We start from the raw sequence: 13,258 nt of genomic DNA on the forward strand, positions 1-13,258 counted from the left end.
TTTTTCCATACTTATGCGAATGAGACCCCATTAAATACTCCACTACAGGATCTAAAGCTAGCCTCTCTCCAGTCTGGGGCTCAAATGTTCTCATCTGTAAAATAAGGGAAAAGGGAAAGGGTGGTGTGTGTGTGTATGTGTGTATTATTTGTGTGTGTGAATTCTTTGGATATGAAAATAGAGAAGACATTATTTGGGTGTCTATGTGTGAATTAATTCTTTCGATATGAAAAATAAAGAGAGGGCCGGGCGCGGTGGCTCACACCTGTAATCCCAGCACTTTGGGAGGCCGAGGCGGGTGGATCACTCGAGGCTAGGAGTTCGAGACCAGCCTGGGCAAGATGGCGAAACTCCACCTCTACTAAAAATACAAAAATAGCTGGGCGGCGTGGCACGCGCCTGTAATCTCAGCTACTGGGGAGGCTGAGGCAGGAGAATCACCCGGGAGGCGGAGGCTGCAGTGAGCCGAGAATGCACCACTGCATTCCAGCCCGGGAAACAGACCATCTTAAAAATAAATAAATAAAAAATAAATCCGGGAGTGGTGGCTCATGCTTGTAATCCCAACACTTTGGGAGGCCGAGGCGGGTGGATCACGAGGTCCAGAGTTCGAGACCAGCCTGGCCAACATGGTGAAATCCTGTCTCTACTAAAAAAATACAAAAATTAGCCGGGCATGGTGGTGCGCGCCTGTAGTCCCAGCTACTTGGCAGGCTGAGGAAGGAGAATCGCTTGAACCCGGGAGGTGGAGGTTGCAGTGAGCCGAGATCACGCCACTGCACTCCAGCTTGGGCAACAGAGTGAGACTTCATCAAAAAAAAAAGAAAGAGAAAAGACAACCTTGCCTTAGTATAAGGGGTAAGGAAAAAGGATTCAGGGAGGCTCAGGAACTTAAGACCTCGAGCACCTGCAACTAAACTCCAGCCCCTCCTGCTAACCCCCCCCAGCCTGGACACACAGCACAGGGGCCAAGATGGCGTCAGCTTGCTGAGTCTCGCCTGCGACCCCCGTGACTCCACACTGCCGCAGCCCAGGCGAGGCCGCGCCCCATTGGCCAACTGCAATGAGGTCATTGCGGGGGCGGGGGCCGGCGGCGGCGCAGGGGCGGGGCTTTGCGGACGCACGGACGTCGAAGCGCTGCTCCGGGAGCCGCGGAGGCTGCGGGCTTGGCTGCGGCGGTTGCTGTGGCGGCGGTTGGAGGTGAGTTGGGGCTGTAGGTTTTGTGCAACAGGGAGCGGCTCTCGATGGACGTAGGAAATCCTTCTTAGAGCCTCCTTGATTGTCAAAGGAATTGGCAGGGATCTTAAGTCTTCGAGATAAAATGAGCGTCCGCCTCCTTCTTGGGCACCTGTTCTGTCCTGAGGAACCGGAGTCTCACTGCCCTTTGGAAGCCCCGAATCCTTTCCCTGCTTCAAGGGGTAGGCGGAGGAACCGGAGGTTATTGGATAGGCAGAAGAATTTCGGGGGCTTCTTAAAGGGTCTCTCAGTTTGGGAGTTTTCCTCTCCTTTTTTCCCATCCCGAGGTAGACGTGCCTGGGTCCAGATAATTCCTGCTCATTGGGTAGACAGGAAATGAAGCAGGTGAATACCGTGGGAGGAGGCGAGGACCGGATGACAGGAGTGAGATTCTTCGAGGCAGGGCTCAGGGGCGCTGTAGTTGGACTCATCTTTTGCAGAATTGCTGTTTCTTCATATTTTGTTTTGTGATCGTCCAGACTACTTTGGCCTAATTAGTTTTCTGTTAGCCTCCATTGCTATAGAGATACTCTTGGGAGACCTGTGATCATTAAAGAGCAGGAGGAGGGAGGCGACTCATTGGAGGCTTATCATTATCCACAGCCCCAGAACTCCGCTGATCAGGCCTCATTTTATGCGTTTAGAGGTTGTAGAATCTCTCTTTGTTGAAGGGTGGTGCCGGTAACAGCTGATTTGGATGATTCAGATGTACAGAATCTTAACGTCAGCCTACATATTCTCTTGAGAAGTCCTTGCTTATGTCTGAGCGTGTGTTACTGTCTTGAACATCACACGCACAAAGGTTTGTTCGTTCCGATTTCTCAAAATGTCTCCCAGCCTTCTAGAAGAGTAAATCTTCCTTTGATGTCAGACTCATCCATCAGTACTCAACATAGATGCCCTTATGACACTAAAAATACTGTACATTTTTCTGAGTTTGGATACTGGACAGGCTGTGCCTTAAACATTAGCTGATAGAGAATAAATAATTGCAGTTTCAGGACCACTGATAGCGCCAGTTGTCTCATACCCGGCTACAGTAAGACAGCCCTAAAACGAAACCTTTTTTGGCTCCTGAGATTTGACAGATGGAAGAATGACAGATGGAAGAATCTTGAAGGTAGGGATGAGAAACAGAAAGCTGCAGAGGTGGAAGGCTTATTCTTTGTGGCTTGATAAAACTGCTTTGTCATTACCAGTGTGTTCCTGTCATGCTTGATTTGAAATTGAGCTTAATGTGCAAGCTGGTTGCTTTTTCCAGATAATAGTTACTTGTTTGAATTCCTAAGGGGGAAACACTATTTTCTGAGGAATCTGGAAGATTAACCCCTTTAGTGTAGCCGTAGTTTTAGGATAGTGCCAGAACTTTGGGCTTTTAGAAATGTGCATTGTCAGTAGAAGGGAGAAGGATAGTTACAAGGCAGGCATCTTTATGAGAGGTAATGAAGACCTCTTCTGTTTGTTTCCTGCACTAGCAAAAACAGATTGAACAGTGTGAAAGTCACTGCCTCAATATTGTGTCCTGGGTATTTAAAGAGTTGTTTGAGGTTCTCAGTTCCTGTCTTTAATCTGGATACATTCTTCTATGTTGAGTTGCCCAAAATATTGTCATTTGATCCTGATGTTGACTGGAACAGAAGTGACTTTTCATCTGGCACTCTATGGGACAGGATTCAGGAACTGCCTTTGCAATTTCTCCTTTCCATCTTTGTAGACAGGGTGTCAAAACAATTGTTGACCTGTCCTCATGGGGTGGAAGAAATGTAAATGCAAGAGCCTTAGTGGGGTGTCGTTTGCTCTTAGCCCTCGTGGTAATTTCCAAAGTTATGTCATTTCTCTTTGCTTCAGGTTGGAGAGAAATCCAGGTACCCACTTGACTGTTACCTTCTGCTACCATGGGGGAGCTTTTCCGGAGTGAAGAAATGACGCTGGCCCAGCTTTTTCTACAGTCAGAAGCTGCTTATTGTTGTGTCAGTGAATTAGGAGAACTTGGAAAGGTTCAGTTTCGTGACGTAAGTAGTTGTGGGGCTGCGACTTGATTACTGCTGAACTCTGTTGTTATCATGGTCAGATGCCTTATGATGAATGTTTTGTTTTTTTATTTACAAAAATAACATTATAGCACTGGCTTCCTATTGGCAGAATCCACATTTTGAGTTGTCTTTCTAAAGGTGAGAATGTTTTGTACCAATCCTTCCATGCTTTTGCTAGCTCCCACTTTCAGAACAATCCTAAGCATTCTCCAGGTAATTGGGATGCAGGGAGAGGTTACCAAACTAACCTGACCAAGGCTTTCACTTTGGTTTTGGGCTCTTTAACACCAATAGCAAGGTATTTAAAAAAATATATTGCAGTTTTTCCATATAGTAGTACATTTTTAAAAAACAAAATTTAAGGTATCCAGCTATAGATATGTAGTATATAAATAAGCATATATTGAATATTTATTATTTTGGAATATTATACTGGGCACTTGGAGAAGCTATCTAAAGAATATGGACAATCTAGGCTGGGTGCAGTGGCTCACGCCTGTAATCCTAGCACTTTGGGAGGCTGAGGTGGGCAGATCATGAGGTCAGGAGTTTGAGACCAGTCTGGCCAACATGGTGAAATCCCGTCTCTACTAAATAAATTTATTTATTTTTATTTTTATTTTTATTTTTTTGAGACGGAGTCTCGCTATCACCCAGGCTGGAGTGCAGTGGCCGGATCTCAGCTCACCGCAAGCTCCGCCTCCCAGGTTCATGCCATTCTCCTGCCTCAGCCTCCGGAGTAGCTGGGACTACAGGTGCCCGCCACATCGCCCAGCTAGTTTTTTTGTATTTTTTAGTAGAGACGGGGTTTCACCGTGTTCGCCAGGATGGTCTCGATCTCCTGACCTCGTGATCCACCCGTCTCGGCCTCCCAAAGTGCTGGGATTACAGGCTTGAGCCACCGCGCCCGGCCCTACTAAATAAATTTAGTGTGGTGGCGCAGGCCTGTGATCCTAGCTACTTGGGAGGCTGAGGCAGGAGAATCGCCTGAACCTGAGCGGCAGAGGTTGCAGTGAGCTGAGATTGCGCCACTGCACTCCAGCCTGGGTGACAGAGTGAGACTCTATCTCAAAAAACAACAGCAGCAAAAAACTTGTCATCCTTAATTTGCAGTTCTTCATCTGGTCCTATGTTGTCCCCCTTCTTAACATCTATTGGCTCTATTCAGCCTTCTTTCCTTTTGCTTATGCTGTACTTCAGTCATACAGAAAAAGAGATGGGGCCAGGTGCAATGGCTCACACCTGAAATGCCAGCACTTTGAGAAGCCAAGGCAGGAGGATCACTTGAGCCCAGGAGTTGGAGACCAGCCTGGGCAACCTAGGGAGATCCTGTCTCTGCCAAAAAAAAAAAAAAAAATTAGCTGGGTGTGGTGGCACATGCCTGTGGTCTCAGCTACTTGGGAGGATCACTGAAGCCCAGGAGGTTGAGGCTTAGTGAGCTGTGATTATGCCACTGCACTCCAGCCTGGGTGACAGAACATGACTCTGTCTCAAAAAAAAAAAAAAAAAAAAGAGGTGGGGGGAATATTATAATGACCACTTATGTTTCTACTATCTACTTAAGAGGGAAACATTCCATGTATAATTGAAACCTCCAGTGTCTCTTTCTTCCCAGAGGTAACCTGTACAGTTACTTTTTTTGCTTTTATTTCTCCTATGTGTGTTTTTTATTGTTGTCGTTGTTGTTGTTGATTTTCTTTTTGAGACAGAGTCCGCTCTGTTGCCCAGGCTGGAGTGCAGTGATGCAATCTCAGCTCATTGCAACCTCCGCCTCCTGGGTTCAAGCAATTCTCCTGCCTCAGCCTCCCAAGTAGCTAGGACTACAGGCATGCATCACCATGTCCAGCTAATTTTTGTATTTTTAGTAGAGACGGGGTTTTACCACGTTGGCCAGGCTGGTCTCGAATGCCTGACCTCAGGTGATCCACCTGCCTCAACCTCCCAAAGTGCTAGGATTACAGGCATGAGCCACCACACCTGGCCAACAGATATTTCAGTTTCTTCTAGTTCTGTTAATTTTTTATAACATTAAGAAAAAAAAATAGAGATAGGGTCTCGCCATGTTGCCCAGGTTTGTCTTGAACTCCTGGACTCAAGCGATCCTCCTGCCTCGGCCTCCCAAAGTCCTAGGATTACTGGTGTGAGCCACTGTGCCTGGCTGAAGTGTACACATCTTAAGAGTAAAATTTGCTGAATTGATAACTTTATATCCCTCTGTAACCAGCACCCCAATCAGGATATGGACCTTTTTTTTTTTGGAGACGGAATCTCGCTCTGTTGCCCAGGCTGGAGTGTAGTGGTGCGATCTCGGCTCACTGCAACCTCCACCTCCTGGGTTCAAGCAATTCTGCTTCAGCCTCCTGAGTAGCTGCGACTACAGGCACATGCCACCACGCCCGGCTAATTTTTTTTTTTTTTTTATTTTAGTAGAGATAGGGTTTCACCGTGTTGCCCAGGCTGATCTCAAACTCCTGATCTCAGGTGATCCATCCCTGCTCTGCCTCCCAAAATGCTAGGATTACAGGCATGAGCTACCAGGCCCAGCCTGAACATTTTCACCAGTCCAGAAAAGTATTTTGTGTCTACTGCTAGTCAGTTGCTACCCTTAATAGGTAACCTGTTTTGATTGCTGTCGTCATAGGATTAGTTTTCCCTGTTCTTGAATTATATGTAAATGACTCATAATTGCAAACTCCTATGTCTGACTTCTTTTACTCAACCTCTGTTTCTTGCAAGTATCTGTAGTTCATTTTTTAAAATTGCCGAACAGTAAGTAGTTCATTGTATGAATACACCACAATGTTTTCATCCTTTCTTTTGTCATTACTCATTTGGGGCTATTATGATTAAAGCTGAATTAAACATAATTGTAAAAGTTTTTTTTTTTTTTTGAGACGGAGTCTTGCTCTGTCGCCCAGGCTAGAGTGCAGTGGCTGGATCTCAGCTCACTGCAAGCTCCGCCTCCCGGGTTCAAGCGGTTCTCCTGCCTCAGCCTCCCGAGTAGCTGGGACTATAGGCGCCCGCCACCTTGCCCGGCTAGTTTTTTTTGTATTTTTTTAGTAGAGACGGGGTTTCACCATGTTAGCCAGGATGGTCTCGATCTCCTGACCTCGTGATCCACCCGTCTCGGCCTCCCAAAGTGCTGGGATTACAGGCTTGAGCCACCGCGCCCGGCCAAAAGTTTTTTTTTTTTTAATTTACAGGTTTTGATTTTTCTTAAGCAAACCCAGTTGACCCTTGAAAATGCAGGAGTTAAGGGTGCTGATCTCCTCATGTAATCAAAAATCTGCATACAACTTTGACTTCCGCAAAACTTAATTATTGATAGCCTGCTTTTGACCAGAAGCCCTACCAATTTCATAAATGGTCAATTAATACATATTTTGTATGTTATATGTATTGTACACTGTATTCTTAGAATAAAGTAAGCTAGAGAAAAGAAAATACTGTTAAGAAAATCATATGGAAGATAAACTGTGTTTACTGGAAGTGGATCATTATGAAGGTCTTCATCCTTATTGTCTTTATATTGAGGAGGCTAAGGAGGAGGAAAGGGAGGGGTTGGTCTTACTGTCTCAGGCTGGCTGAGGTGGAAGAAAATCTGTGTATTAGTGGACCAGCAGAGTTCAAACCCACATTGTTCAAAGGTCAATGGGAACTGAGTAGTGGCATGCTCAGTCATGGGTTGGGTAGGTGTATGTTTAACTTTGTAAGAAACTGCCAACAGTTTTCCAAATCTTTTACTTCCTTTTTAATAGCATTTATCACAACAAATTGTAATAATTGGTTTGCATCTGTCTCTTCTATAGAGCTGAAGACCGGGACATAGCTTATTAATCTTAATCACTAATAAAAATTTTTGCCTTCGATTCCTCTAATATTAATATATTGAGTTCTTGAAGACAGAACTGTGGAATGCATGGATATGTATGTGTGTGTTTGTATTTTTTTAGTAGAGACAGGGTTTCACTGTGTTGCCCAGGCTGGTCTCGAACTCCTGACCTCATGATCTGCCTGCCTCGATCTCCCAAAGTGCTGGGATTACAAGCGTGAGCCGCTGTGCCCGGCCAATGTGTTTGTATGCTTCTATGTGTGTATGCATATAATATATATACACATGTACATGATTAAGCTAATAAATTGTGTTGTTCAACTTTTCAAAGCTAGGACATAGCTTATTATTTGTATTTTCCCCAGTGCCTAGTTCAGTATCTGACACATATTTGGTGCTTCATAAATGTTGAGTAAATATAGTTTTTTATTTGTGTTACTTTTATGGAATTTATCACATGCTATTTTATTGGTTGGGTTCATCTTCTCTATTAGATTGCAAGCTTTTTATTTAATTTAATTAATTTATTATTATTATTTTTTGAGACAGAGTCTTGCTCTGTTGCCCAGGCTGGAGTGCAATGGCATAATCTTGGCTCAGTGCAACCTCCACCTCCCAGGTTCAATTGATTCTTGTGCCTCAGCCTCCTGAGTAGCTGGGATTACAGGCATGTACCACTACGCCCGGCTAATTTTTTGTATTTTTAGTAGAGACAGGGTTTCGCCATGTTGCCTAGGCTGGTCTCGAACTCCTGAGCTCAGGTAATTCTCCCGCCTCGGCCTCCCAAAGTGGTAGGATTATAGGCATGAGCCACCACGTCCAACCTATTTATTTTTTTGAGACAAGTCTCACTCTGTCACCCAGGCTAGAGTGCAGTGGCATGATCTTGGCTCACTGCAACCTCTGCCTCCTGGGTTCAAGCGATGCTCTTGCCTCGGCCTCCCGAGTAGCTGAGATTACAAGTGCGCGCTACCATGCCCGGCTAATTTTGTATTTTTAGTAGAGGTGCAGTTTCGCCATGTTGGCAAGACTGGTCTTGAACTCTTGACCTCAGCTGATCTGCCCACCTTGACCTCCCAAAATGCTGGGATTACAAGTGTGAGCCACTGTGACTGGCCAGGTTGCTAGCTTTTTAGTGAGTAGGTACTTTTTTTGTTTTTATTTGTATATTCCTGAACATCTGTCATATTGCTTTGAAAATTACTTATGGTGCCAGACGTGGTGGCTCATGCCTGTAATCCCAGCACTTTGGGAGGCCGAGACGGGTGGATTGCCTGAGATTAGGAGTTCGAGACCATCCTGGCCAACATGGTGAAACCCTGTCTCTACTAAAAATGCAAAAAAATTAGCCGGGCATGGTGGCATGTACCTGTAATCCCAGCTACTCAGGAGGCTGAGGCAGAAGGATCGCGTGAACCTGGGAGGCAGAGGTTTCAGTGAGCTCAGATCGCGCCACTGCATTCCAGCCTGGTGACAGAGCAAGACTCTGTCTCAAAAAAAAAAGAAGAAAAGAAAAAGAAAATTACTTATGGTGTATGAATGAAAAAACTAAAGCCTGTCACTGAGACAGAAAAACAAGAGAAGTTCCTCTTCTGCTTGGAAAGAAAGAGAGAAGGAAAACCAGAGAGAGTTTCTGTGATATTCATTGCCCAAATTTTAGGTGGTGGGAAGGAAGCTCACTGAGACTTTTGGTCTAGGAAGAACATTTTGTACCATTGTGTTTTACCTAATTTACCTCCATTCCAGTAATGTTGCAGCAACAAAGGAGGAAGTTTTTATCCTTAGCTGGTGTGACTGGCCGTAAAGCAGTTTTTCAGATCAGTAGACAATTTTGATTAGTGTTGCATCATGCATTTACACAAAATTAGTTTTTCACCTTGCAGAATGTGTTGCTTGAGAAACAGAAGAAATAGATACAATATTTCAATGTTTGGTATTGTGTTTTTGTTTTTCAGTTAAATCCAGATGTGAATGTTTTCCAACGGAAATTTGTGAATGAAGTTAGAAGATGTGAAGAAATGGATCGAAAGCTTCGTATGTGCACTTTGGTCTTGTGTAATGTTCCTTTAATGAATCATTTGTCTTAGATTAGTGACATTAGTCCTCTTAATAGAGGAAGAAAATGCTATAAGAGAAAAGAAAAAGGAAAAATCTTGCAGTTAAGATGCTGAGGTGAATTTCTGGTATATGAGTAGATTTTGTGGTCTTTGGGCTAAGTAGTGCTTAACGGAAACCTTGTTTGAAATAACATGCTGCAAGCTGAAAACTGGTTATTTTTTTTGTGAGATTTCAAAAACAAAACTACATTATAGAATTTTGAGAAATAGGACCCAGCACACCATCAGTTTTTGTCAGCAGAGCCACCTTTTAATTTGAGCTATTTAAGAGGGAGGAAACTAACATTTATTTAAGTTCTATTGAGGGCTAGCTTGCTCACATACATTATTCATTCCCCCACAACATTCCTTCAAGATGGGTATTACCTTATTTAATGATTGAGGAAACTAAAGATCAGAGAGGCTTAATTACTTGCCCTGGAACATAGACAGTTATGATGGAATCAGTATTTGAAGCCAGGTTGTTCTGTCTGGCTCAAAAATCCATGATCTTGCCACTCTACTAAGCCAACTTGTGGTTAGCTGGTAAGTGAATTGGTCTCCACTCTAAAAAACAGTTGTAGTTGTTACTTGAAACACTTTTCTCTTCTGGTATTTTGGGTCCTTATTACCTGTTCTGCTTTTTCATTTTTATTTTTTATGCTTAAAACCGACCTGACTGTTTTCAAATTTAATGAACTCCTTTAGATCTGGAGTTGTCTCACTAGTGTGTTAAGTGTCAAATATTCTATTGTATTATACTCTTCTTCCATAACTCTACTTTGCCAATAATATCTATAACCAGAACTGTCATACTTTGGAGTGGCATTTGCGTTGGGAGGAGAGGTGCGGCCTTGAAGGCCAGTGTTAAGACCTGAAGAAAGAAAGAAGGCAGTTGTGGGATGACCACCCTTTGGAGTAGCTTCAGAGAATGTGAGGTTGGAGAAAGAGGGATGTGGAGAAAAAAGGTGCTTCTTTTATATTAAACGAATATATATATATATAAAGTATCTTTCTTAGATAAAACTTTTTGTAGTCAGGCTTTAGATGCTAATTCTGTTCCTTAAATAATGGCAATTTTGAGCATGTGCAGGTAGGCATGAATGTTTTGATTCTGTCATTTTAGGATTTGTTGAGAAAGAGATAAGAAAAGCTAACATTCTGATTATGGACACCGGTGAAAACCCAGAGGTTCCCTTCCCCCGGGACATGATTGACTTAGAGGTAAATAGTTCTTCTCAGAAAACCAGAAAAGTTTCTTTCTACTTAAATGCAGAAATTACTTTCCTGAGCAGATAGAGAATAAAGTAATTCTTGCTAACTTTGACAGCATTATCTACTGATTGTTTCTTGTAGGTGGAATTGAAGTGAGTTTCCCCTTCACTTTTTTATTGATAGATAACATTTGTACACATTTATGGCGTACATGTGATATTTTGGTATATACATAGAATGTGTAATGATCAAGTCAGGGTATTTGGAGTATCCATCACCTTGAGTATTTACCATTTCTATGTGTTGGGAACATTTCAATTCTTCTCTTCTAGCTATTTTGAAATATATACTGTACATTGCTGTTAACTATAGGCACCCTACTCTGCTATTGAGCATTACAACTTATGCCTTCTATCTAACTGTATGTTGGTCCACATTAACCAATCTCTATTCATCCCCCCACAAACCCACACACCCTTCATAGCCTCTCTTATCTATCATTCCACTCTCTACCTCTATGAGATCAACTTTTTTAGCTCTCATATGAGTGAAAACTTGTGTTATTTGTCGGCACCCTGTTTGTTTTGCTTAACATAATGACCTCCAGTTCTATCCATGTTGCTGCAGATGGCATGATTTTATTCTTTTTTTATGGCCAGACCATGTGAATCCCCTCTTTTATGGTGACAAACAGCACTCAAACAGTATTATATGCCACTAAGTAAATGTTTATTGGTTTATCGAAACCTTATTGGAGTAAGTTAATTTATCTACTATTTTATTTTATTTTATTTTATTTTATTTATTTTTGAGACACAGCTGTCACCCAGGCTGGAGTACAGTGACCCCATCTTGGTTCACTGCAACTCCTGCCTCCCAGGCTCAATCAGTTCTAGTGCCTCAGCCTCCAGAGTAGCTGAGACGATAGCTGTGTGCCAACATGCCTGGCTAATTTTTTTGTATTTTTTGTAGAGATGGGATTTTCCCATGTTGGCCAGCTTGATCTCGAACACCTAACCTTAAGCAATCCGCCTGCCTCAGCCTCCCAAAGTACTGGGATTATAGGTGTGAGCTACCATACCTGGCCTATCTACTGGTTGGTTATTCTTGCAGACTAAATGGGCAGCCAGTAGACTTCTCAGTAATTACTTTATCCATCTGAAATCTCCTGAGAAAGTTACCAAGTATACAATAGAATCTGTAAACAAACAAAGACTATTTTTTTTTTTTTACTTCCACAGTGACTTAGAAAGGAAATACTGTTTTTGTTTTTTTTTTCAGAGAGAGTCTTGCTCTCTCACCCAGGCTGGAGTGCAGTGGTGCAATCTTGGCTCATTGCAACCTCTGCCTGCCGGGTTCAAGCCATTCTCCTGCCTCAGCCTCCCAAGTAGCTGGGATTACAGGCATGCACCACTGCGCCCAGCTAATTTTTTTTTTGTATTTTTAGTAGAGACGGGGTTTCGCCATGTTGGCCAGGCTGGTCTTGAAATGTGACCTCAGATGAGCCACCCGCCTCAGACTCCCTAAGTGCTGGGATTGCAGGCGTGAGCCACTGTGCCTGGCCAGGAAAGATGATTTATTTATTTATGAGATGGAGTTTTGCTCTTGTTGCCCAGGCTGAAGAACAGTGGTGTGATCTTGGCTTACTGCAACCTCTGCCTCCCGGGTTCAAGTGATTCTCCTGCCTCAGCCTCCCAAGTAGCTGGGACTACACGCATGTGCCAACATGTCTAGCTAATTTTGTATTTTTAGTAGAGATGTGGTTTCACCATTTTGATCAGGCTGCTCTCGAACTCCTGACCTCAAGTGATCCACCCGCCTCGGTTCAGGAAAGATTATTTTAAGCAAAAAAATTTCCATAAAGAAAATTGCTCTAGTAAAATCACAGTATTTGCTAGGCAAGTCCAAGATCTCTTTGAACTATCAGCTTGGCGACAGTTATGTGGGATGAATTCATTTATTGTCTTTCAGAGCAAACATAATTGAGCTTAGCCTAATCTATTTTCTTTTTTCCTCTAGGCCAATTTTGAGAAGATTGAAAATGAACTGAAGGAAATCAACACAAACCAGGAAGCTCTGAAGAGAAACTTCCTGGAACTGACTGAATTAAAATTTATACTTCGCAAAACTCAGCAATTTTTTGATGAGGTCAGACTATTGTTTCTTTTAGTATTTGAGCAGCTGATATTACACTCACACAAGTGGGCCATATTTTTATTCCAGTAATTATTTTAATTTGCTATTTTGGAAACAATGCCATTTTTGCACCCTGTTTTAGTTAAAGAAATGTGAGATTATGTTCCGTTTTTCATGCAGTACACAACCAGCCATGGTTTTGCATTTTTTCACATTTTCTTCAATTTTTCATCTCAAGATGAGGAAAGGAACCCTGAAGTAGTTGTATAAATGTAGTTAGTATAAATTTCTACATTATATTTATACTTATAAGGTAAGTATATGCTTAAGGTCAAAGCTGAAGAAACAAACATTTGGTTATAGACAAAATTATAACAAAGGTTTAATCACCAAACCTTTTGCCATCAAATTTTTATTTTATTCTCTATGTTTGCTTATAAACCTTCGAGCACATTTTTCAGTACTTCAGATAGCACACATCACACTAATTTTTCAAGAGTTTTTCATTGTATGTATTGTATGGAAAATATTGGTAGGATGCTTGTTTGAAACTTATGGGTTATCACATAAACTTAGATGCATTACCTCAGAGGGAAAAATGTTAATAAGTTCTTGGGTTAAATATGTAGGTGAGGCCGGGCATGGTGGCTCACGCCTGTAATCCCTGCACTTTGGGAGACCGAGGCAGGTGGATCACCTGAGGTCAGGAG

At 42.7% G+C, this 13,258-nt stretch overlaps 1 protein-coding gene across 4 annotated transcripts in view; it reads left to right on the forward strand.

Annotated features, from left to right (window-relative positions):
* Positions 1 to 1,071: 1,071 nt before the first annotated feature.
* ATP6V0A1 (ATPase H+ transporting V0 subunit a1) overlaps positions 1,072 to 13,258 on the forward strand; it is a 64,258-nt gene continuing 52,071 nt past the window's right edge. Inside the window, exons 1-6 of one of the 4 annotated variants that reach the window (XM_023204073.1) lie at positions 1,102 to 1,200; positions 2,232 to 2,356; positions 3,085 to 3,248; positions 9,057 to 9,135; positions 10,324 to 10,421; positions 12,432 to 12,560. In XM_023204073.1, coding sequence (XP_023059841.1) covers positions 3,132 to 3,248; positions 9,057 to 9,135; positions 10,324 to 10,421; positions 12,432 to 12,560 — 423 coding nt within the window. In that variant the 5' untranslated portion in view covers positions 1,102 to 1,200; positions 2,232 to 2,356; positions 3,085 to 3,131. Of the gene's footprint in view, positions 1,201 to 2,231; positions 2,357 to 3,082; positions 3,249 to 9,056; positions 9,136 to 10,323; positions 10,422 to 12,431; positions 12,561 to 13,258 lie in introns of those variants that run through there. The other 3 variants (XM_023204072.2, XM_023204074.2, XM_023204075.1) reach the window with 3 other exon arrangements.

Source organism: Piliocolobus tephrosceles, chromosome 16, assembly GCF_002776525.5.
Source record: "Piliocolobus tephrosceles isolate RC106 chromosome 16, ASM277652v3, whole genome shotgun sequence".
NCBI classification, from domain to species: Eukaryota; Metazoa; Chordata; class Mammalia; order Primates; family Cercopithecidae; genus Piliocolobus; species Piliocolobus tephrosceles.